This window comes from Rhinopithecus bieti, unplaced genomic scaffold (genome assembly GCF_001698545.2).
Source record: "Rhinopithecus bieti isolate Rb0 unplaced genomic scaffold, ASM169854v2 scaffold_22439, whole genome shotgun sequence".
In the NCBI taxonomy this organism is placed as follows: domain Eukaryota; kingdom Metazoa; phylum Chordata; class Mammalia; order Primates; family Cercopithecidae; genus Rhinopithecus; species Rhinopithecus bieti.
The window spans coordinates 1,598,994-1,624,008 of NW_016810838.1; the positions used below are offsets into that span (position 1 = coordinate 1,598,994).

At 42.3% G+C, this 25,015-nt stretch overlaps 1 protein-coding gene and 1 pseudogene across 1 annotated transcript in view; both read left to right on the forward strand.

Moving 5' to 3' along the window:
- Positions 1-25,015, forward strand: part of CDKL4 (cyclin dependent kinase like 4) — a 63,216-nt gene that overhangs the window by 8,598 nt on the left and 29,603 nt on the right. Inside the window, exons 3-4 of the mRNA XM_017892937.1 lie at positions 11,827-11,899; positions 20,704-20,794. Of these exons, the coding sequence (XP_017748426.1) occupies positions 11,827-11,899; positions 20,704-20,794 (164 nt within the window). The remainder of the gene's footprint in view (positions 1-11,826; positions 11,900-20,703; positions 20,795-25,015) is intronic.
- LOC108542777 (ribonuclease UK114 pseudogene) lies at positions 23,031-23,444 on the forward strand (annotated as a pseudogene).

Consider the following 25,015-nt stretch of genomic DNA (forward strand, 5'->3'; position numbering starts at 1 on the left):
CGCCCCTCCCCCAGCCTCGCTGCTGCCTTGCGGTTAGATCGCCGCAGACTGCTGTGTTAGCAATGAGGGAGGCTCCGTGGGCGTGGGACCCTCCCGGCCAGGTGTGGGATATATTCTCCTGGTGTGCCCGTTTGCTTAAAGCGCAGTATTGGGGTGGGAGTTACCCGATTTTCCAGGTGTTGTGTGTCTCAGTTCCCCTGGCTAGGAAAAGGGATTCCCTTCCCCCTTGTGCTTCCCAGGTGAGGCGATGCCTCGCCCTGCTTCAGCTCTTGCTGGTCCGGCTGCAGCAGCTGACCAGCACCGATTGTCCGGCACTCCCCAGTAAGATGACCCCAGTACCTCAGTTGAAAATGCAGAAATCACCAGTCTTCTGTGTCGCTTGCGCTGGGAGTTGGAGACTGGAGCTGTTCCTATTCGGCCATCTTGCTCCGCCCCTCCTACTGTATATGTTTTTATGTGCAAACTCTCTCTCACTAGAGTGTAAGTTTTTTGAGGGCATACTTCATGTCTCATTGATCTTAATGGCTTCCTCATGCCTAGCATTCTTTCGCTCAAAAAATATTTCATGGAGCATTTTACACTGGTGCAGAGGATACAGTTATAGTGGCACAATCCTGCCCTCAAGAAGCTTAAAATGTAATGAAGAGACAGATATTGAAAGTAACAACTACAAATGCTTACGTTGATTGGGTTAATGCTGATGCAAGGGATGCACAAGAGAAGCAACTCCAACATCTGTTGACCCCAGGAAGTGAGGGAGATTCTGCAGAGAAGGCAGCATTTGGGTTTTGAAAAGGAAGAGGAGTTGGCCAGATGGTCACCCCTGGAAGAATGCACAGACACAAGAAAGAGCAAGGCATGTTCAAGCAACTCCTCTGTTGAATACATTTTGCAGTGCCGAGGACCTCTGAACCATCCCGCTTTGCACTTTTAAGTTTTACAAATGTGCTTAGCACTGCTAGTGTTCAGTAGTGCTTTGGGTCAGCCCTGAGACTTCAATCTATTATACATGGAGTAATGCAAATAGGAACAATCTAGAATATGCTACTCTTTTATGAAATGCTGGGTACTTCTAGATAACAATGATTAATTTAAAGCATTCATCTACTTGCACTCCTTTCCTAAAATCTACTTAAATAACAGGCAAGAGAGTATTTGTAAAGGCCTAAGTCCAGTGAATACCAAACAGAGATAAACAACCAGCTAGTATACATACCAAGCCTATTGGACTATTGTTTATTGGGGGAAACGTGTAGGAGAAATAACTGGTGTGTGGGCATAATATAAATGTGGCCGGGTGCGGTGGCTCACGCCTGTAATCCCAGCACTTTGGGAGGCCAAGGTGGGCGGATCACGAGGTCAGGAGATCGAGAGCATCCTGGCTAACACAGTGAAGCCCCGTATCTACTGAAAAACAAAAAAAAATTAGCCGGGCGTGGTGGCAGGCGCCTGTAGTCCCAGCTACTTGGGAGGCTGAGGCAGGAGAATGACGTGAACCCGGGAGGCGGAGCTTGCAGTGAGCGGAGATCGCACCACTGCACTCCAGACTGGGCGACAGAGCGAGACTCCGTCTCAAAAAAAAAAAAAGATCATCTATGTAGTGAATGTGGATTGAGCCATGGGATGGTGAGATAATGAAGGGACCCAATGACTAAATTATAGCATAAAGAAAAATTGGGCCGGGCACAGTGGCTCATGCCTGTAATCCCAGCACTTTGGGAGGCCAAGGAGGACAGATCACCTGAGGTCAGGAGTTCAAGACCAGCCTGGCCAACATGGTGAAACCCCTATCTCTACTAAAAATACAAAATTAGCCAGGTGTGGTGGTATGCACCTGTAGTCCCAGCTACTTAGGAGGCTGAGACAGGAGAATCGCTTGAACCCGGGAGGCAGAGGTTGCAGTGAGCCCATATTGCACCACTGCACTCCAGCCTGGGCAACAGACTAGAACTCTGTCTCAAAAAAAAAAAAAAAAAAAAAAAAGGGTTGGGCTGGGCACGATGGCTCACACCTGTAATTTCAGCACTTTGGGAGGCCAAGGCAGGCAGATCATTTGAAGTCAGGAGTTCAGGAGCAGCCTGGCCAACATGGTAAAACTACATCTCTACTAAAAATACCAAAAAATGAGCCAGGTGTGGTGGTGTGCCCTTATGGTCCCTATAGTCCCAGCTACTCAGGAGGCTGAGTCAGGAGAATCACTTCAATATGGGAGGTGGAGGTTGCAGTGAGCCAAGATCATGCCACTGCACTCCAGCCTGGGCAACAGAGCGAGACTCCATCTAAAAACAAAGAAAAGAAAAGGGAGTTTTGTCACAGTGAAGTAAGGTGGTGAAAGTGTACTGCTTCCCCTGCCAGATGAAAGCTTCTCTACTTACTGGATAGAGAAAAAAGCATTTGTTACATCAATAGATGCATCCAAGGTAGTGAGGCTGTGTTGGATTTGCTCCAGTAGAGAAACTGTATGTATAAGAGCGGCTACAATTGGCATCATCTGATTAAAGTGATTCTATTCTCATTCTCTAAGATCCTTTTTTTTTTCTACAAAGCCCAATAGTAAGTTAAATGGGATAGTGATAGGAAGTATCACTCCTGTCAACAGGGAGGATTTCCCTAAACTGCTATTGCACTACACATGATAGAATAATCCTGCCTTCAAGAAGTTTAAAATCTGGCTGGTGCAGTGGCTCACACCTGTAATCCTAGCACTTTGGGAGGCCGAGGCAGGTGAATCATCTGAGGTCAGGAGTTCTAGACCAGCCTGACCAACATGGTGAAACCCTGTCTCTACTAAAAATACAAAAATTAGCCAGGTGTGGTGGTGGGTGCCTATAATCCCAACTACTTGGGAGGCTGAGGCATGAGAATCGCTTGAACCCGGGAGGCAGAGCTTGCAGTGAGCCGAGATCACGCCATTGCACTCCAGCCTGGGCAACAAGATCAAAACTCCATCAAAAAAAAAAAAAAAAAAAAAAAAAAAAAAAAAAAAAAAAGAAGTTTAAAGTCTGATGAAGAATCAGATTACAGGGGAACAATTATAGATTATTATAGTGTTACAACTACTACATGGGTTTATAAAACTGTGGCTGTCCATTTCTGACTGGTGACAACACATGATGTACATTGGTAAATTAAACTTGGATTTCTTTATCAGTTAATTGAGCATAGAAATTTACCATAAGGTTATGGGTGTGCCTTGGTGGAAGGATGACATTGAATCAGGAGTATTAAGAAATACATTATTGACTGGGCACGGTGGCTCACATCTGTAATCCCAGCACTTTGGGAGGCTGAGGCGGGTGGATCACCTGAGGTCAGGAGTTCAAGACCAGCCTGACCAACATGGTGAAACCCCATCTCTATGAAAATACAAAAATTAGCTGGGCATGATAGTGGGACCCTGTATTCCCAGCTACTCGGGAGGCTGAGACAGGAGAATTGTTTGAACCCGGGAGGTGGAGGTTGCAGTGAGCTGAGATTGCACCACTGCACTCCAGCCTAGACAACAAGAGCAAAATTCCATAAAGTAAAGCCAGTGACCAGTGACCTTGAAAACCACTGTGGTTCACCAGTTTTGGGGGAATGGGGAGCTTAATGACAGTCAGGTGGCAAATGAATTTTGACTCAAATCCATTTCATGGTTGCCCCAGTGGGTCCACAGATCCATCCTGGTGAATATTTTCCCATTTCCTAAGTGAGTTGCTGAAATAAATACACTAACAACAGGAACAGAAGTGAGGTGGCTCTCTGATCTAAGGAATGAAGGCTGTTATGGTGGAAGAGCCTAGTAGAAGTGTCTGGCATGTTGCTTTTTACCAAAATAGAAAACTGCAAGCAATGCTGCAGATTTGGAGAAAAGTATAGATTAGCATTACCATTAAATGCTATGGGGAGACATAGCTGGGTACTCGATGAGCATGTTGTCTATGATAAATTCTCTTCAACGTTTCTGTCTCCTCCAGTCTCTGAGTTCCGGTTCTCCCTCATTTTATTAATGAATTTCTGGTGTCTTAACTTCCTTTGGCATAGGCAACCATTTAGTCCACTCTCAGTCAACCAGTTCAGCAACTAGCTAGAATCATTCCTGGATGCCCCAGGTGGTCTGCTGAAATCAGAATCTGGAGCCAGGTGTGGTGGTTCACACCTGTAATGCCAGCACTTTGGGAGGCTGAGGGAGACAGATCACTTGAGGTCAGGAGTTTGAGATCAGCCTGGCCAACATGGCGGAACCCTGTGTCTACTAAAAATACAAAAAAATTAGCCAGGTGTGGTGGCAGGTGCCTGTAATCCCAGCTACTCGGGAGGCTGAGACAGGAGAGTTGCTTGAACCTGGGAGGCAGAGGTTGCAGTGAGCCAAGATCATGCCGCTTCACTCCAACCTGGGTGACAGAGCAAAACTCCATCTCAGAAAAAAGTGGGGGAGGGGGGGGACCAGAATCTCGAATAAGTTGTGCCCATATTGTTATAATCAGCCCACTCTAAAGTCGTATTTCTTCCCCTCTGGTCCAACACCCGTGAAATCCATTTCTTCATACATTCCCCGTTATAAATCAGCAAAATTTTGTATTTCTTTTCACTATGTAAATCTCCTCTTCCTCTGTTTCAGTTTGTTATAGGCCCCCTGAGTCATGCTGGGATCTGACTTTAGTTAAGGTTTGGAGACCCTGAGGGGAGGTGGGGAGAGGAGGCTTGAAGAGAGTGGACATCCCCACACAAGGCACCTGCCTCAGGTGAGATCTGAGAGTCTGCAGCAAGGCGGAAGCAGCCTCATTGTACAAGTTTGGGGGCTACTTCCCATAAGAAGAAAAATTTGGGAGGAAGTTAGGGTGTTCTTAGTTACATGAATACTTTCAAGTGTCACATTCCAATTCCTGGACAGTTTCTCCTTCTCATCTCATTAACTGAGAAACTAATTACCCTCACATAAATTCAGTCTTTGTTGTCACTGAGCACCCTGCAGGGTTATTGTCTGTGTCAGTTTTTTAGCAATCTCACGGTAGTTCCAGTGGATCTGTAAAGTGGGTCCTACAGAAACAAGAAGTAAGGGGTTCTTGCAGGGTAAATATCAAAATACCTGATGTCCTAACTGTGCCTTGAACCAAGATATTAAAGCTCTGAACCTGTGCTTTTTTTCTTTAATTTCTCCAGTGAAATTAGAAGCAGCCAGACCACCTCACATATCTGTTATTACCTATATTCCCATATTGTTCTATCACATTTAGTTCACCAAAGCCTCGCCTTGAATAAGCATTTTATTCCAGATGGCCACAGGTGACCATTTAAATTCCCTTTTCAGGCCGAGCACAGTGGCTCATACCTGTAATCCTAGCACTCTGGGAGGCCGAGGCAGACAGATTGCTTGAGGTCAGGAGTTCAAGACTACTCTAGGCAACAGAGTGAAATCCCATTTCTACTAAAATACAAAAAATTAGCCAGGTATGGTGGCAGGCACCTGTAGTCCCGTCTACTCAGGTGGCTGAGGCAGGAGAATTGCTTCAACCCAGGATGCGGAGGTTGCAGTGAGCCAAGATCACGCCATTGCACTCCAGCCTGAGTGACAGAGCAGCGAAGACTCTGTCTCAAAAAAAAAAAACAAAAAAAAAAAAAAAAAAAAAAAAAAAAATTAATAAAATAAATAAATACCTGTTTTATTACTGGGTGGCCATCTGCCAGCATCCCCGCCATTAATGGTAATTAGATGCTGCCCTTCAGACCCCATTACATCAGATACCCAATCCTAGATTCTCACAGCCTTGGATTGTTTCCCACATCCACTTCTGGTACCATGTCCTGAATTGGTCAGGATTCAACAACAGAATTCACTCTAGCTAGTTTAAAGAGAAAGACATTTGTCGCAAGGTTTTAGTTTATAAAATTTCTGGGGAGTGCCAGAGAAACAAGATTAATTGAGCTCCTATTAGGTACCAGGTCCTGTTCTAGGTGCTGGGGCTCTAATAATGGACAAGAGAAAGTCCTTGCCTTGTGCCATTTACATTCTGATGTAGTCCAGCAATAAAGAAGCGTTATGAGTCTTTGAAGAAAAATAAAGCACAGCGTGAAGTTAGAGAATGCCCAGGAGGTGTATTAGTCAAGGTTCTTCAGAGAAACAAAACCAATACGATACATAGAGGTATTGATAACAGAAGATTTATTATGGGTATTGACTCGTGTGATTATGGAGGGAGAAAAGTTCCGCAATCTGCCATCTGCAAGCCAGAGAACCAGGAAAGCCAATGGTCTAATTCAGGCCAAGTCCTAAGGCCCAAGAGGACAGAAAGCTTCAAAGTCCAAAGGCCTGAGAGCCAGGAGCTTCCACATCCAAGGGCAGAAGAAGACGGATGTCCTAGCTCAAGGAGACAGAAGCAACCCTTCCTCTACCTTTTTGTTGTATCCAGGCCCCCAGCAGGTTTGATGATGCCTGTCTGCCTACCCTCACCATTGTGGGTGGGTCTTCTTTACTCAGTCTACTGATTCAAATGTGAATCCCTTCCAGAAACACCCTCACAGACACAACCACAAATGATGTTTTGGGTTTTTTTGTTTTTCTGAGAGAAGGTCTCATTCACTTGTCTCTCTCTCTGCAGTGGCCTGAACATGGCTTGCTGCAGCTTCAAATTCCCGAACTCAAGCAATCCTCTTGCCTGAGCGTCCTGAGCAGCTGGGACCAGAGACACTCACCATTATGTCTGGCTAATTTTTAAACTTTGATTAGAGATGGGGTCTTGCCATGTTGCTCAGGCTGGTCTCAAACTCCTGAGCTCAAGCAATCCTCCTGCCTCAGCCTCCCAAAGTGCTGGGATTACAAGCACGAGTCACTGCACCTGGCAGAAATAATGTTTTACCAGCTATCTGGGCATCCCTTAACCTAGTCAAGTTAACACAGAAAATTACTCATCACCAAAAGACAGTAAAAGGAACAATAAACTGTTAATAGAAGTAGAAATAGAAGTGAATATAGAAATAGAAGTAAAATGTTATTAACAGCCTGACTGAAGTTATAAATAAGCCTGGGGGGCCAGGGATTACAGGCTCACGCCTGTAATCCCAACACTTTCAGGAGGCTGAGGCAGGCAGATCACCTGAGGTCAGGAGTTCGAGACCAGCCTGACCAACATGGAGAAACCCCATCTCTACTAAAAATACAAAATTAGCCAGGTGTGGTGGTGCATGCCTGTAATCCCAGCTACTCAGAAGGCTGAGGCAAGAGAATCACTTGAACCTGCGAGGCAGAGGTTGTGGTGAGCTGAGATTGTGCCATTGCACTCTAGCCTGGGCAACAAGAGTGAAATTCCGTCTCAATAAATAAATAAATGATAAAATAAGCCTGGCATGTTCAGAGAACAGCGGAAAATAATGGACTAGGATGGAGTGACTTTGGGGATGTGATAGGCAATAAAGTTGGGAAGGGAAATGGAAGTAAAATGTTATTAACAGCCTGATAGGCCATAGTAACAAGGCTGGATTTTATTCTAGGATAGTAAAGATTTACTGAGAAGGACTGAATTCATCTTGGGTAGTAATAATGAAATCAAGCTTCCCCTATTAAGTTTTTATAACAAACTTCCAGGTAGTGACTTCTGATGTCAGCATCAGGTCTTCCTCTGAGTGATTCAAGGAGCATATTCTGAGCAGTTCAGTCTGAATTCCCCCATCATGTTACCCTTTCTTGTTAACCCATTCGGACTTGAACTGTGGTGTCTCATGTTTGCTTTAAGGCCTTCATTACGACTTTTAGTATTACTTTTAGCGGCAAGAACCTCAATTACTTCTGAACCAGTCAAATATTTGGTTTTGCACTCGCCCAAAATATAATATTTAAACATTGAGCATCATTTGATTTCACCAGAGGTTCATTTTGCTCCAAGATGCTTTGAAAAAGGCTGCCTGTGGCTGAACAGTGCTGCAGCACTCTATCTTTCTGGACTGAGCACCGCGTGGATGTGCATTCTCTTTGATGGTTATCTTCTCTTTGCACGATCTATAGTGGTGGTTTGTGGTTCTCTTTGATGGCTATCTTCTCTTTGCACGATCAGGGATGTTGTTTTGCCCCTGACGGAATCTGCCTTCTTGGAAGCTAACTGAACCGAATGTGACATTTCCTGTGAGATGCCTTTAAACATCCTCTTTCATGTTAAAGGCATCTTTAACATCCTATGAAATTACTTTCCTATGAAATTACTTCATTCTTGATTCCATGTTATTTAGGCTAATAATTGGGGCTTTGCAGTTTCTGAATCCTAGCCCCTACCTCATTTCCCAATTCCTGTACTTACTCTCCTGCACCTGTAGGCTCTTAGATCCCGACCAGACCAGCGTTCTGTTCCCATGTTAGTAGGAGCATGTGCTCCACCCTTGCTAGTCCCTCCCAAGGATGGAAATCCATTTTCCTTCCTCTCACTGCTGCCACCGTAATCTAAGTGTCCAAATCTCACTTGGGTTATTGAATTAGCCTCCTAATTTCTCTCTCTGTATGTGTGTTGCCCCCCAGAAATCCATTCTCCATATTATGTCACTTCCTTGCTTGATTTCTTTCAATGGTTTTGAATTTAGCATAAAATCCAAATTTCTTATCGAGATCTAGAACTCTGAGGCCCTCCATGGACTGGTCTCTGCCAATCTTCCCGTCTCCTTCACTCAAGCGTCAGCCACACTCACACCTGGCCTCATACTGTCTTCCCCACACTCCCAGTTCTTTCTCTCCTCGGGGCCTCTTGCTATTCTGCACCTCTTCTGTCTTTGTATGGGGGTCTCAATCCCATCGACTGGCCTTATCTGATCTCAGACCTATATCTCCAGAACCCATGTGGGTGTTAAAACCAGACATTGAGGGGACAGATTACTCCATAAACTTATGAGATATTATTCTGTTATTATGCATGAGGAAAACTGAAAGTTCAGAGAACTTAAATAATGTATGTTCAAGATTATAAAGTAGAGGCCAGGCACGGTGGCTCACACCTGTAATCCCAGCACTTTGGGAGGCCGAGGGTGGATCACGAGGTCAGGAGATCGAGACCATCCTGGCTAACACAGTAAAACACCGTCTCTACTAAAAATACAAAAAATTAGCTGGGTGTGGTGGCCGACGCCTGTAGTCCCAGCTACTCGGGAGGCTGAGACAGGAGAATGGTGTGCACCCGGGAGGCGGACCTTGCAGTGAGCTGAGATTGGGCCACTGCACTCCAGCCTGGGCGACAGAGCAAGACTCCATCTCAAAAAAAAAAAAAAAAAAAAAAAAAAAAAAAAAAAAAAAGATTATAAAGTAGGAAGGAAGCAGCATATCTGGGATTTGAATTCAAGCGACCTATCTCACAGTGCTCAAAATGGCTATACTATTCTTCCTGCCTCATATTTTAAAAATGTAAACAATGTTGTTTCAGGTTTGACTCTAGGTGAAGTGGGGAGAATACAGTTATATCAGAATTCAGTGCTGGAAATAGACACTTCAAGTGGAAAGGGATTTAATCATGAGAATTAGGTACATTCACAGTATTAATAATGAGGAGAACTGGAGTCAGAGGGTTGCCACTGGGCCACTGATGTCAAGGGCATACCACCATAATTGTGATACAAGATCAGGAAACTGCTCTGAGGAAAATACCATGTACATTGCTTGCTTTTCTCTGCGTGTACTTCAGCCTCACACGGTGGTATCTTGTAGCTAGTGTCATAACTGAGTCATGCCTAGGCCTTCCCACTGTTCTGTAAAGTCAGCTACATCTGCACATGTTCAGTTTTTAAAAAGTGATCTAAATATATGATTTAAGTATCCAAATATGATAAAATATTAAATCTGAATAATGGATATGTTTGGGGTATTACATAATATAATTTTTTTAAATTAAGAAAATCCTTATAGTTGACATTTAGTAAAAGAAACCCTTATGTTTCAGATTTTTAAAAAATATACAGACAACAGCCACATCTCCATCAACAGGGCTGAAAGACAAACAACACTGAGAAAAATATTTGCAGCATATATAACAGACCGTGATATACATTGAGTCTTTGTAAATCAGTAAGAAAGCAGTGAACAGACCAATTTAAAATGCAATAAACGCATGAAATGGAATTACACAAAAGAAGAAATGTAGTATCCAATAAGGCTGTGAAAAATAATAATCACTAAAAATTAGTGAAATGCAAATAAAAAACACGAGACATCTTTTTATTTTAACCACAGATTGGCAAACATAACACTGGCAAAACCAAATGCTGGCAAGACAATGAGGAGACAGGGACTTTGATGCACAGATGTTTGGTGGGAGTGAAAATGGGTATAACCTTCCTCAGAAAGGATAGTTTGACAGTGTGTAAATGTGAAGGCATCATCATGGGACAGTGATGTGAGTGATGGAAAGCTACCAACAGAAAAGTTACAGAGAATGTAATTGCTATAATTCATGGAGATGGTTACATAAAATAGAATACTCGCAAACAGAGTAAGTTTCCCAGACCCCCAATCCCCAGTGGAAAACACACCTGCCCATGATACTTCCCAATATTTTCTATATAGAGTGATGAGTCTGCCAGAGACAAGAAGCTTACACCCTCCCATTCTTATGGGATCCTTATTCTCCCTGGCCTCCTTTTGGGCTATCTGCTTACCAGGGACAAGTAACTATTACAAAATAACTTGAGTGTCTACCACCAACATGAATTGGATGAATTGAAGAGCTATCTTCCAAGTATACCTTTTTTCCTGCAAAACCAAGTCTCAGGTCTACCTGAATTTCGTCCCTGCAGGATCAAAATGTAATGGGTGTCTACCATTGGTCTCAGAAATCCCACTTCTAGAACTTATCTTAGGAAGGTAATTGCATAAATATCATAAGATGGATGATTACAGATATTCATTGAAGAGTTTCTAGAAATGAAAATTGGCTGAACTGAACTGCTCATCAATGGAGACTAAGTAAATTATGCTACAGCCATATAATAATCTCCTCTGGAGCCACTAAAATATATGTGTACATGTTGGTATTTGTACCTCTATGCATAAAACGTTTCTCAAAGTGGTCGGGGTGAAATTGAAGAAAATAAATGGGTGGCTAGGCAGGTGTCAGAGAGACTTCATGTATATACTTTTATATGTTTAAAATGTGAACCATACAAATGTGTTCATTTTAAAATTAAAGTTAAAAAGTAAATACTGGCTGGGCATAGTGGCTCACACCTGTAATCCCAGCACTCTAGGAGGGTGAGGCAGATGGATCATCTGAGATTGGGAGTTCAGGACCAGCCTGGCCAACATGGCGAAACCCCATCTCTACTAAAAATACAAAAATTAGCTGGGCATGGTGGTGTAATCCCAGCTACTTGGGAGGCTGAGGCAAGAGAATCGAATGTCTTGAACTCCGAAAGAGGAAGTTGCAGTGAGCTGAGATCATGCCACTGCACTCTAGCCTGGGTGACAGAACCAGACCCTGTCTCAAAAAAAAAAAAAAAAAAAAAAAAAGTACAGAGAGAGACAGGGAGAGAGAGGAACAGAGATGCCTAACGAGACAGCAACCAGAAGTTATAGCCATTATTTTGAGGTAGCAAGATTTGACCCAACACATTTTATTCCTTTACTTTTCTATATTTTTTGAATCTTCATAAGTGTGTATCATTTTGTGGATGTAAAAAATTCAAATTACAAAAGGAAATTACATAACTATAATAAAAAGATAGTAAAGCCCAATTTTCACTAAAGTATTTTTTTTAGGATCCCTCTGCATGATGTTCCTTGAACACGGCAGTCCCTCGCCACTCCACTTCTGTTCCCAACCCTTGCTTCTGGAACGTTATCCTGTGAGTTTTCATTTCCCTTTTTATTTTTTCCCTCAGAGTTGCTGATGGAGTGATCAAAAGTGTATTATGGCAAACACTTCAAGCTCTTAATTTCTGTCATATACATAACGTAACATTTTCTAATGAATTTATTCATTTCTTCATGATGAGTCTTCTAAATAGCTCAGGGTTTTGTTTGGAGAGCTGAAGACAAAGGGAAAGTAGGAGTCAAAGAAGCAAAACAAAAGTTCAGCCAGTAATCCCAGCACTTTGGGAGGCTGAGGTAGGAGGATCAAGTGAGCCCCAGAGTTTGAGACCAGCCTGGGGCAAGACCCTGTCTGCAAAAAAGAAGAAAAGGAAATAACAAAAGAAAGTTCAAAATATGAGAAAAAAGTGATGCATTATTCATGACTCTTTCCAATTTCTGTAAGAATCAAATTGCTAATTCCTTATGAATTAAAAATTTGAATAAATGTAATGATTCCTTTTGCCATAGGGCCAGTGACCCCTGAAACTATGTTTTTTTTTTTTTGAGGACAGAGTCTCGCTCTGTCCACTCAGCTTGGGAGTGCACGGCCAGATCTCAGCTCACTGCAAGCTCCGACCTCCCGGGTTCACCGGCCATTCTCCATGCCTCAGCCTCCCGAGTAGCTGGGACTACAGGGCCCGCCCACCTCGGCCCGGCTAGTTTTTTTGTATTATTTTTAGTAGAGACGGGGTTTCACCGTGTTAGCCAGAATGTCTCGATCTCCTGACTTGTGATCCGCCCGCCTCGGCCTCCCAAAGTGCTGGGATTACAGGCTTGAGCCACCGCGCCCGGCCAAAACTATGTTTAAATTGGGCTAGAATAATTTTTCAGGGCTGGTGTGGTGGCTCATGCCTGTAATCCCAGCACTTTGGGAGGCCAATGCGTGCAGATGGCTTTGAGCTCAGGAGTTCAAGACCAGCCTGGGCAACATGGAGAAACCCTATCTCTATGAAAAAATATAAAAATTAGCCAGCCATGGTGGTGCACACCTATAATCCTAGCTACTTGGGAGGTTGAAGCTGGAGAATCATTTGAACCCAGGAGGCGGAGGTTGCAGTGAGCCGAGATCACACCACTGCTCTCCAGCCTGGGCGACAGAATGAGACCCTGTCTCCAAAAGTAATAATAGTAAGTTTTCAGGATATTGCTAGTGTAATACCCCATGGTACTTTTTTTTTTTTTTACTATTATTTTATGTCTCTTAAATCCTTTACTCTATAGCAATCTAAGTCCCCCTTTCCTTTCCTTTTTAAAAGCCATTTCCAGCCGGGCGTGGTGGCTCACGCCTGTAATCCCAGCACTTTGGGAGGCCAAGGCGGGCGGCTCACGAGGTCAGGAGATCGAGACCATCCTGGCTAACACGGTGAAACCCCATCTCTACTAAAAATACAAAACATTAGCTGGGCGTGGTGGCGGGTGCTTGTAGTCCCAGCTACTCGGGAGGCTGAGGCAGGAGAATGGCGTGAACCCAGTAGGCGGAGCTTGCAGTGAGCTGAGATTACACCATTGCACTCCGGCCTGGGCGACAGAGTGAGACTGTCTCAAAAAAAAAAAAAAGTTCATGAATCTTTTATAGCCGTAGTTCTCAAGCTTGGGCATGCATCAAAATCACTAGGAGGGCTTGTGAAAACACAGCTTCCTGGGTCCCGTCCCCAGAGTTTCTGATTCAGTAGGTCTGAGGTAGGGCCCCAAGAATGTGCATGTCTTCTGTTTTTCCCAGATGCTACTGAAGCTGCTGGTTCAAGAACCACACTTTGAATACAACTATGTTAGAGAAATAATTTTGGCTGTTTCCTGTACGTAACTTAACTTGTTCTTTCACTTGTATTTCCTGTAAATTGGAGTTTATATCTAGAGGCTTGATCATATTCAGGTTCAGCTTTTTTTTAGATAAGAATGCCTCCTACGTGGTGCTGTACACTTCCTGTCGCATCCCCATCATGAGGTGTATAGCAGCCACTTGTCCCACTTTCGAGAATGTTAAAATTGATGAGTGGGCTCAGGAGGTATTCGTTTGGTCCCCTCCATTATCATTTTCCCTGTCAACATTGTTTCCCTGGTGGTTTTAGCTTCCAGTGATGATTATTGCCTGCATCTAGTATTTCATGACAGTGATTTTCTAATTCTATTATGCCTTCTGCATTTAATAATTGGAATTGTATGGAAAAGAACTCACCCTCATGGATTCTGGCTACTTTTGTTTATCAACACTCAGGGTGATGAGCGGGTATCTTAGCAACAGTGACACGTTTTGGGGAGAGGTGGCTGGAGCACCATTATAAACACCAATTTTGTATTGTGGTGTTTTCGATTCTTTGCTGTTATTGGTCTCTCCGATGCTCAGATTTTCCCATCTTAGGCCAACGAGAGCTTCTTCAAGTTGGCTCCTGGTACCTTTGCTATATATCATTGTATTTTTGCGACAGTCTCACTCTGTTGCCCAGGCTGGAGTGCAGTGGCGTGATCATAGCGCACTTGGGCCTCAGACTCCTGAGCTCAAGTGATTCTCCCACTTCAGCCTCCCTGAGTAGCTGGGACTACAGGCACATGCCACTACACTCAGCCAATTTTTGTTTCTGCAGAGACAGGGGTCTCACTATCTTGCCCAGGCTGGCCTCAAACTCCTGCCTTGGATGCCCAAAGTGCGAGGATTACAGGTGTGAACCACTGCACTCAGCCAATGATAGCTTTTAAAAAATATATCTAGCCCTTTTGAGTTGGTGCCTAGACAGAGACAGTGCTGAGGCAATGATACAGAGTACCATATGGTCAGTTTTGATGCCAGCAGAATGTCTATCATAGCAGTCTAGGATTGCTGAAAAAGAAAGTATAAGATCATGGGAATACATTTCAGTATGGAGGGGAAGCTTTCTTTACTTTTAGGAAAGTCAGTGAAGTTTTTATTAGGTTAAATCAAAAGCTTTTATTTTCTATTAATGTAGAGGGATATTTTTCACAAACTATGTAAACCTATTTTTCATGATGCAAATTGTGCTTTCTGATACTTAATAAAGATGATGCCAAATGGAATCCTTATCTCTGTTGCTTTCCACCATGCTATAGGAGGTATCAAAGTTGCTGCAGGAGTTTTATGGGTAGTTAAAATGATTTCTAAAAATACCACTTACCACAAGTGTTTATCCCTATATAACCAGACACTTTCCGAGTACTTGGTTATAAGCTTGAATTCAATGTCTGTGGCTGCTTTATCTTTGTATCTCTTTAATACCTAAATTGGATATTTTTATATAAAGGGTGCTCAATAAATATTTATTTAATAACTGGATGGATGGATGGATGGATGGATGGATGGATGGATGGATGGATGGTTGGATGGATGGATGGATGGATGGATGGTTGGATGGATGGATGGATGGATCAATGGTTGGTTGGTTGAATGAGTCAATCAGTCAGTCAACCCAAACTGCCTAACTGATTGTGACTATCTCCAGTGGACCCAAACATTATTGTAGACCAACGCAACTGCCATCATTTCTGCCCTTGGAACAACACATTCTATACCCTAAGCTTTAAAACACCGAAAACTTCTGATTGATAATATGTTATCATTAAATACAAATAATTAATTAAATATTAAAAACAAATAATTTTTCAGGCCAGGCATGGTGGTTCATGCCTGTAATCCCAGGACTTTGGGAGGTTGAGGTGGGCAGATTACCTGAGACGAGGAGTTCAAGACCAGCCTGGCCAACATGGTGAAACCCTCTCTCTACTAAAAATACAAAAAATTTCTGGGCATGGTAATGCATGCCTGTAATCCCATTACTACTCGGGATGCTGAGGTGGGAGAATCACTTGAACTCGGGAGACAGCGGTTACAGTGAGCTAAGATCAGGCCACTGCACTCCAGCCTGGGTGACAGTGCAAGACTCTGTCTCAAAAAAAAGATAATTTTTCAGACAAATTTGCATCCTCCAAGATGGAAATTCCTTCTCATTTTCTTATGGTAAGCCTTTGTGTATCTGTCTTTTTATTTATCTATAATTAAAATGCATGCAAAGAAAAAAAATCTAAGCCATATATAAAGCTGTCACAATAATACAACTAAAACCTTCATACTCTCCTTATTTTTAAAGGAACTCCCATGATAGTCTCAAAGGATAGAAAAGGCAATCTGACCCAGTGGTGTTGCTGACGACTCACAGCTTTCAACCTGTAGAGACCATGTGTACCTTATCATCTCAAGAGTCGAGATCCTAAGCAGGACACTGAAGGTTAAAGTACCAAGGGATTCAGGCCTTGCTACTCCAACTATGGTTCATAGAGATCACTTGGGAGCTTGTTAGAACTGCTGAATCTGAGGTCCTCTACAGACCTGCTGAATCAGAGTCTGCATTTTAACCAGAGCTCCAGGTGATTCATGTGCACATTAAATTTGGAGAAGCGCAGGACTTAAGAAAATACCTACTCATTTGGTGCTGTTTTACCCTATAATATCACTAGAGTGAGGTAACCAAAGTGATCCATTTAACACCATAATGAACCCATGGATTTTTATATATTTGCTGTATTGATTAGAGAAGAGGGGAAAGGGGCTTCATCTCAAAATGGCAAAATGACTTCTTTTTTTTTTTTTTCCTGAGACAGGATCCTGCTCTGTTGCCCAGGCTAGAATGCAGTGGCACCTTCACGGCTCACTGCAACCTCAGCCTCCCATGCTCAAACAATCCTTCCACCTTAGCTTCCCAAGGAACTGGGACTACACATACCACCATGCATGGCTAATTAAAAAAAAAAAAAAAAATTTTTTTTTTTGTAGTGATAGTTTCATTGTGTTGCCCAGGGTGGTCTCAAACCCCTGACCTCAAGCCATCCTCCCACCTTGGCCTCCCAAAGAGCTAGGATTACAGGCATGAGCCACCATGCCCAGCTGGCAAAAATGACTTCTGAGGTAGGAGCAGGCCAGGCTGCAACTTCCATCAGCATCTTGTTGATCCTTATGTTTTGGTTGTTGAGGAGGGAGTCCCTTTTCTCCTCATTGTATGAGTATCCATGCCTAAGGCTCCAAGAGAATAAATTTATCAGATAATAAAAAAAACTATTTATTGTTTTTATCAGGCTATTTAAGAAGCAATTTCTGGTGTGCAAGTTTGCAGAGATGATTTTAAAGTTAAAAGTCAGTTTTAAAATACCATAGATATCTCTTTTGGCTGGCTTGTGAGCCAAAAAAAAAAGATTGCCCATCAGCCACAACAACCGAACCTGAGCAATGTTTGCTAAAAGCTGTGTACAAGGCCAAGTGTGGTGTCTCATGCCTGTAATCCCAGCACTTTGGGAGGCTGAGGTGGGTGGATCACCTGAGGTCAGGAGTTCAAGACCAGCCTGGCCAACATGGCGAAACCCCATCTCTACTAAAAAATACAAAAAATTAGCCAGGTATGGTGGTGGGTGACTGTAATCTCAGTGACTCAGGAGGCTGAGGCAGGAGAATCACTTGAACCCGGGAGGCAGAGGTTGCAGTGAGCCAAGATCGTGCCACTGCACTCCAGCCTGGGTAACAAAAAGCAACTCTGTCTCAAAAAAAAAAAAAGCTGTGTATAAAACTCAATTTATTAAAATTATTTTATTAACAGAGACTTGCATGCTTCTTGTTCTTTGAGGGAAAATAGGCTGATTGCAAGAGGCGTTGCAGAGAGTTTGCACTGAGTGTGGCTTTGCAGTGGAGTAGGTGAATGCTGTATTTCTAAGCGTCTTCTTCCCCCCCATGCCCTGTTTCTTATGGTTCCAATTATTTATTTTTTAATTTTATTTTTTAATTTTTATTTATTTATTTTGAGAGTCTTGCTATGTCGCCCAGGCTGGGGTCCAGTGGCACAACTGCAGCTCACTGCAACCTCCACCTCCCAGGTTCAAGCGATTCTCCTGCATCAGCCCCCTGAGTAGCTGGGATTACAGGCACCCACAACCATGCCTGGCTAATTTTTGTATGTTTAGTAGAGACAGGGTTTCACCATGTTGGCCAGGCTGCTCTCGAACTCCTGACCTCAGGTGATCTGCCTGCCTCAGCCTCCCAAAGTGCTGGGATTACAGGCATGAACCACCGCACCCAGCCAGGTTCCAATTATTTTTACTCCCTTTTAAATTTCTTCAGTATCCTCTCACTCTTCATCAATAACTTCTCTTACCTGCTCCTATACCAATAAATGTTCCTTTGGGATATGTCAATACTTCATTTCCTTTTGTATATTTGGTTGAAAAATAAGTGCTATAAATTTCACATGGATTAGATCCAGAAAACATATGTATAGGCCAATGGACAGATATCGATGTAAATCCATTTACTTGGTAATGCTACACATAGTCTAGAAATTCTAGAATTTGATGCAAACTCATTTAAAGGACATAACCTGTTCTAATGTAATCACCAACTATAAGTGAGTGTTACTGACTCAGAGTGTTAGTCTAAATTTCTTAAGTGTGTTGCTTAAAAGGTAGGATATCAAAACTATGTTCATTTATATTCCAGCAATTTTTTTTTTTTTTTGAGGCAGGGTCTCACTCTGTCAGACAGACTAGAGTGTGGTGGTGCCATGTTGGCTCACTGCAACCTCTACCTCCTGGGCACAAGCCATCCTCCCATCTCAGCCTCTTGTGTAGCTGGGACTAAAGGTGCACACCACACACTTGGCTAATTTTTGTATTTTTTGTGGAGACTGACTTTCACCATTGGGCCCAGGCTGGTATCAAACTCCTGGGCTCAGGCGATCCTCCCAACTTGGCCTCCTGAAGTGCAAGGATTACAGGCGTCAGCAACTATGCCCAGCCTATGTATTTTTTTTTAATTAGTGTCTAAGGCCTTAGTACTTTTAAAAGACCTAAAAAAGTTTCTTCTAACTGCTCTTCATACAAATTATGAAGCAGTTGACAGTAATTGAGACTAAATAGGAACAAGTTCATGCTACCAGTGTCATTTCTGCAACCTAAAATGAATTTAGGGCTCAGCTCTTTTTCTCTTCCTAGATAGCTATTAGAGAACCAAAGACAACCATTTCAGAATTGTCAAATTGACAAAAATGCTTAAAGGGCCTGACAGCATAGTAGAGAAGGAGGCAGAAGGAGTTGATTATTGTGACACTCAATTCATGTACTCTGTCAGTGGCCACTTGCAATCACAGGATTGTTGCAAGGATGAAATAATTCACGCTTTGAATTGAAAGTGCTTTGAAAAGTACAGAGTTCCCTGTGAGGGCCCAGTGATGGAGATCGATATTATTTTCATCCATTTTCTTTTTTGGGAGCGTGGATAAACGGAAAGTTCTGAAGGGTAAGGTCTGAGCTGTTTTCTCACAGCACCTCCGCAACATGGAAACCCATTTCTGGAATGCCCATGCACGCGCGGGCTTACTCAGCCTGCCCTCCCCCAGGCCCCTAGCCGGGCCGCTCCTGTCCGGCGAGGAGCATCTGCTTCATTCAGGGTCATTGTGATTAGGCAGCAAATTGTAAGTCCGCTGCATATGAAAGAATAGCGGGGTCCAGGCGTGGTGGCTCACGCCTGTAATGCCAGCACTTTGGGAGGCAGAGGTGGGCGGATCACTTGAGCTCAGTAATTCAAGACCAAACTGGACAACAACATGGTGAAACCCGTCTCTACTAAAACTACAAAATTAGCCGGGCATGGTGGTGAGCGCCTGTAATCCTAGCTACTCGGGACACACCCATAGTCCCAGTCACTCGGGAGGCTGAGGCAGGAGAATCGCTTTAATCTGGGAGGCAGAGCTTGCAGTGAGCCAAGATTGCGCCACTGCACTCCAGCCTGGGCGACAGAGCAAGACTCTGTCTCAAAAAGAAAAAAAGAAAAAAAACAGCTGCTTTTGAGGTCAGCGTGCCACAGGTCCCACTTTCCCAGTAGGGATTCTGACAGCATCGTGGGCCATCTCAGGATGATGATCGTTCCAGGATAGCTCCGTGGTGAGGATGTGGAAATGATCCCCATCCCCTGTCGAGGAATGCTTCGGAATCTCTGCTAAGTAGGGGACTGTGCGCCCCAGCTCACCCAGGGCAGTCCTGGTTTGTGCCTATTGTCCTGGCATGATTATTAATAGGCCCCTCTTTCACACTTGGAAGTCTCCTGATTTGGATGATAAATAATATGGTCATTCTAATTATAAGCGAATTTTGCTTTTATCATTTAAATGTTTTCTAATTTCTCAAATCTGCAAGTTTTTCAACCTTAATTGTGACTCTTGGGTGGCAGCAGTTATTAGAGGTACTCTGAGTCTAATCTCATTTAGGGTTTTACCTCATACAGTTTAAACAGGGACCAGCAAAAAGTGAAAGAATTGTATGATACTCTCTTCTTGAATTTAATTTTTTATTTTTATTTATTTGTTTTTGAGACAGGGTCTAGCTCAGTTGCTCAGGCTCTGTGCAGTGTGATCATAGCTCACTGCAGCCTCAACCTTCCAGGCTCAAATGATCCTTCAGCCTCAGCCTCCTGAGTAGCTAGGACCACAAGTGCATGCCACCACGCCTGGCTAATTTTTTAACTTTTTTGTAGAGACAGGGTCTCAGTGCATTGCCCAGGGTGGCCTCAAACTCCTGGCTTCAAGTTATCCTCCTGCCTCAGCCTCTCAAAGTGCTGGGATTATGGACATGAGTCACCACACCTAGCCTGATAATCCCTTCTTTAAAAAAAAAAAGACAGTTTTCACATACAATTATAATTTTAATTATTTCAATAATAAAACAATATTTTAATAAATGTTTTAATTTTGGTATGACAAGAGTTACAAGTGAAAAACTGCCAATTTAAGTTCTTTTAGAAAAGTGAAGGAAGCCCACATTTGTTTTTATCTCATAGGCTGTGTATCTATTAAACTAGTAGTTAATGTTTATTCTTTGTCATTTTGGTGGTTCAGAAAAATAATCAAATAATGATCTTACAGTGCATTCACAGAGATATAAAACCTGAAAATATTCTAATAACTAAGCAAGGAATAATCAAGATTTGTGACTTTGGGTTTGCACGAATTCTGAGTAAGTAGCAATTTTTTTTTACTAATATCCAGTTCAGATGATGATAAAATGAGATGGTTTAAATTCTTACTTTGGATATTGGACATATGCCAAATATTGTATTGTTGTTATTTTATTTTATTTTTTTTTTGAGACGGAGTCTGTCCCTGTTGCCCAGGCTGGAGTGCAGTGGCACGATCTCGGCTCACTGCAAGCTCCGCCTCTCGGGTTCACGCCATTCTCCTGCCTCAGCCTCCCGAGTAGCTGGGACTACAGGCGCTCGCCACCACGCCCAGCTAATTTTTTGCATTTTTGGTAGATACGGGGTTTCACTGTGTTAACCAGGATGGTCTCGATCTCCTGACCTCGTGATCCACCTGCCTCGGCCTCCCAAAGTGCTGGGATTACAGGCGTGAGCCACCGGTATTGTTATTAAAAAAGGAAAAGCTCACTTTAGCCTTTTAGTCAGTACATTCGTTTGCACTTCAACTCTGCTCCATTCAGCTAGAATTTATTGGATGTCACCTTTCTGTGCTTTGCCTCATAGGAAAGGAAAATAATTCTAAAAGCATTTCTGCTCTTCATGCACTTATAATCTACAGTAAAAGAAACAAAGAATAATACAAGATGATTGGCAATAAAGTACTAAAGTGAAGGTGCAGACAGTTCCCTGGAGGGAGATATTAATGTGGGCGAGAGTGGTTGAAGAAAACTTCATGGAGCTGATGAGACTAGAAGAGTAAACTGAAAATTAAAGAGAGGATTCAGAGACAGTGCTAAGAAAAAGGAGATCATTCCAGGCAAGGAGGAACTGAAGGGAAAGGGGGACAAATAATTGTTTCTCCTTCAATCTAGAACTTTGCAGCAGACAAATATATGTATTAGCAACATAAACGTCGCAGTCTGGGTGTGGACATAATCGGTACCCTGACGGCACCCAAACACGAGTGACTTGGCAATGCATGTGGAAGGGTTGGGCAAAAACAAAAACTGATCAAGGCTTTCTGAGGTTGCTGTGCTTTGTGGTAAAGATAATAGGATCCTAATGATAATTGGTCCCTGTGCCATGGGGCTGAAAAGGGAAATAGACAAACACTGGAAAACTACCGAGTTACGAACACTGCACATAGTACCATGGTGCATCAGTATCAGGAAATGCTGGGCTGCCATTAGCAGGGATGTTTGCAGTTTCAGTGGCATCGGAAAATGTTTAAGACACGGTAAGAGAAAAAGGAAAGTGAAAACATATGTATACAGTATGATCTCAACTATACAGGAAATACATAGAAAAAAATTACTGAAATATATATGACCCTCAATTTAGGAAATTAAGTGAATGATAGTCATCCAATGCATGGTATAGATCCGGTGTCATAGATTTGGGGTTTTTTTCCTGGAAATCCATTATATACCACCAAAATACCCAATTTAGTCACAAAATAAGTGAAAACCTACACAGATATGGCATTACAAGCATTAAGAACATAAGAGCAGGATTTCATATGAAAGTTACCTCACAATTATTCCTTTTAGGGATTTTTCTCCATGGGCTGGCAAAGCTTCTTAAACTGGCAATACTTCTGAAAATATAAATATTTTTAATTTTTCATGAATATGCATTCTTTTTTCCTTTCCTTTTTCATTTTCCTTTGCATTTCTGTGCTGAATATGCAAGTCAGCTTTCCTACTGAGTTTTCCTGTAGCAAACATAGTCATTCTTGTCTGAATGAAGAACCTTAGAACTGAATTCAATATTAGGGTCATCTGTCTCAGAAATTTTGACTGCATGAACACATCCAGAAGTCTGAATGGTGAACCCACTGTGGCAATTCCAATAATGATACCTTTTGCCATATTATTATAAGCAAAGTGGTAATACAAGACACTGCCAACTTGTTAGTGCTGGTGTAAACCTCCACAAGACATGAGCTCAGGCACTGGTTACAGCTTAAGTCTTCTAAGTACTGGTATGAGTCATTGCTGGGGTCATTGTTGGCCATTTATAATGAGAAAGGCAAAGGAGGGGGTCCCATTATGTGATAAAATGCTAACAGTGGCTCAATAGACATCCACATAAAAATGTAAGGTCCTATTGGATATCCACATGCAAAAGAAGGAAGTTGGACCTTTACCTTACATTATATTCACCAAAATGAATCACCAGTGTAAACATAAGAAATAAACCTGTAGGAGAAGCGAGCAAGGCTGGTGCTGGGGCTTCTTCTCCTGAAGGGGCTGCAAGAGGGAAGACTTAGTCATGTCATCCTTGATCAAAAGGGTGATCAGCACCGCAAAAGCTCCAGGGGCCATTGGACCCAACAGTCAAGCTGTGTTAGTCGACAGGACCATTTATATTTCAGGACAGATAGGGATGGACCCTTCAAGTGGACAGCTTGTGTCAGGAGGGATAGCAGAAGAAGCTAAAGAAGCTCTTAAAAACATGGGTGAAATTCTGAAAGCTGCAGGCTGTGACTTCACTAACGTGCTGAAAACAACTGCTCTTCTGGCTGACATAAATGACTTCAATACTGTCAATGAAATCTACAAACAGTATTTCAAGAGTAATTGTCCTGCTAGAGCTGCTTACCAAGTTGCTGCTTTGCCCAAAGGTAGCCGAATTGAAATTGAAGCAGTAGCTGTCCAAGCACCGCTGACAACAGCATCACTGTAAGTGGGCCAGTGCTTTGTAGTCTGAAATTGTTAACATTTTAATTTCTACAACTGATGTAACATCTTAATTAACCTTTTAATTTTCACAATTGATGACAGTGTATCTGAAGTTATTATGGAAATACCATATAATAGGGAGAGTTGAACATGAATTGAAGATTAGAGAAGGAATCCAGTTACTGTTTTAAATTACACCTGTATTACTGAATATAGGAAAGAGATACCTATTACATAGTTACTCAATAAATAAAAGAGAAATAACAGGTAGGAAAGAAGAGGAATTATTCCTGAGAAATAATCAAGAACATATCTAATTCAAACTAATGATGTGAATGATTTAGTTTTCATGTCAGGTATGTGATTCTGCTTTTACTTGAGTAAAATTTAAGTGTTTAAATTTGAGGTCAAGGAGAAGAAAGTGGACCAAAATTTAATATAGATAATATTTTTCTAATGGAAATAAAATAGATTTGCAGATTTCAAAAAAAGGAAAAAGAAATAAAGCTGTAAAACTCTTAGAAGAAAACATAGACCAAAAGCCTCATGACATTGGATTTAACAGTGATTTCTTGAATGTGACACCACAAGCACAAGCAACAAAAGGAAAAATAGAGAAATTGGACTTCATCAAAATTAAAAACTTCTGTGCATCAAAGGACACAATAAACAGAATGAAAAGCAACCCATGGAGAGGGAGAAAATATTAGCAAATTTATACCTAATAAAGAATTAATATCCAGAATGTTCAGAACTATAACTCAATAACAAAAACTAATTTGAAAGTGGCCAAAGGACTTGAATAGACATTTCTTTTTTGTTGTTTTATTTCAATAGGTTTTTGGGAAACAGGTGGTGTTTGGTTACATGAAAAAGTTCATTGTTTTGTTTTGTTTTGTTTTGTTTTGTTTTGTTTTGTTTGAGACAGAGTCCAGAGTCTTGCTCTGTTGCCTAGGCTGGAGTGCAATGGTGACATCCTGGCTCACCACAAACTCCGCTTCCTGGGTTCAAGCAATTCTCCTGTCTCAGCCTCCCAAGTAGCTGTGACTTCAGGAACATGCCACCACACCCAGCTAATGTTTTTATTTTTGGTAGAGATGGGTTTTCTCAATGTTGGCCAGGCTTGTCTTGAACTTCTGAGCTCAAGTCATCTGCCTGCCTGGGCCTCCCAAAGTGCTGGGATTAGAGGTGTTAGCCACCACACCTGTCTATGTGAATAATTTCTTTGGTGGTGATATCTGGGATTTTGGTTCACCCACCACCTGAGCAGTGTACACTGTGCCCAATGTGTAGTCTTTTATCCCTCACCCCCACCACACCCTTTCCCTTGAGTCCCCAAAGTCCATTGTATTATTCTTATGCCTTTGTGTCCTCATAGCTTAGCTCCCACTTATTAGAACATAGATGTTTGGTTTTCTATTCCTGAGTTATTTCACTTAGAATAATGGTCTCCAATTCCATCCAGGTTGCTGCAAATGCCATTATTTTGTTCCTTTGTATGACTGAGTAGTATTCTGTGGTATATATATATATATATATATATATATATATACCACATTTTCTTTATCTGCTTGT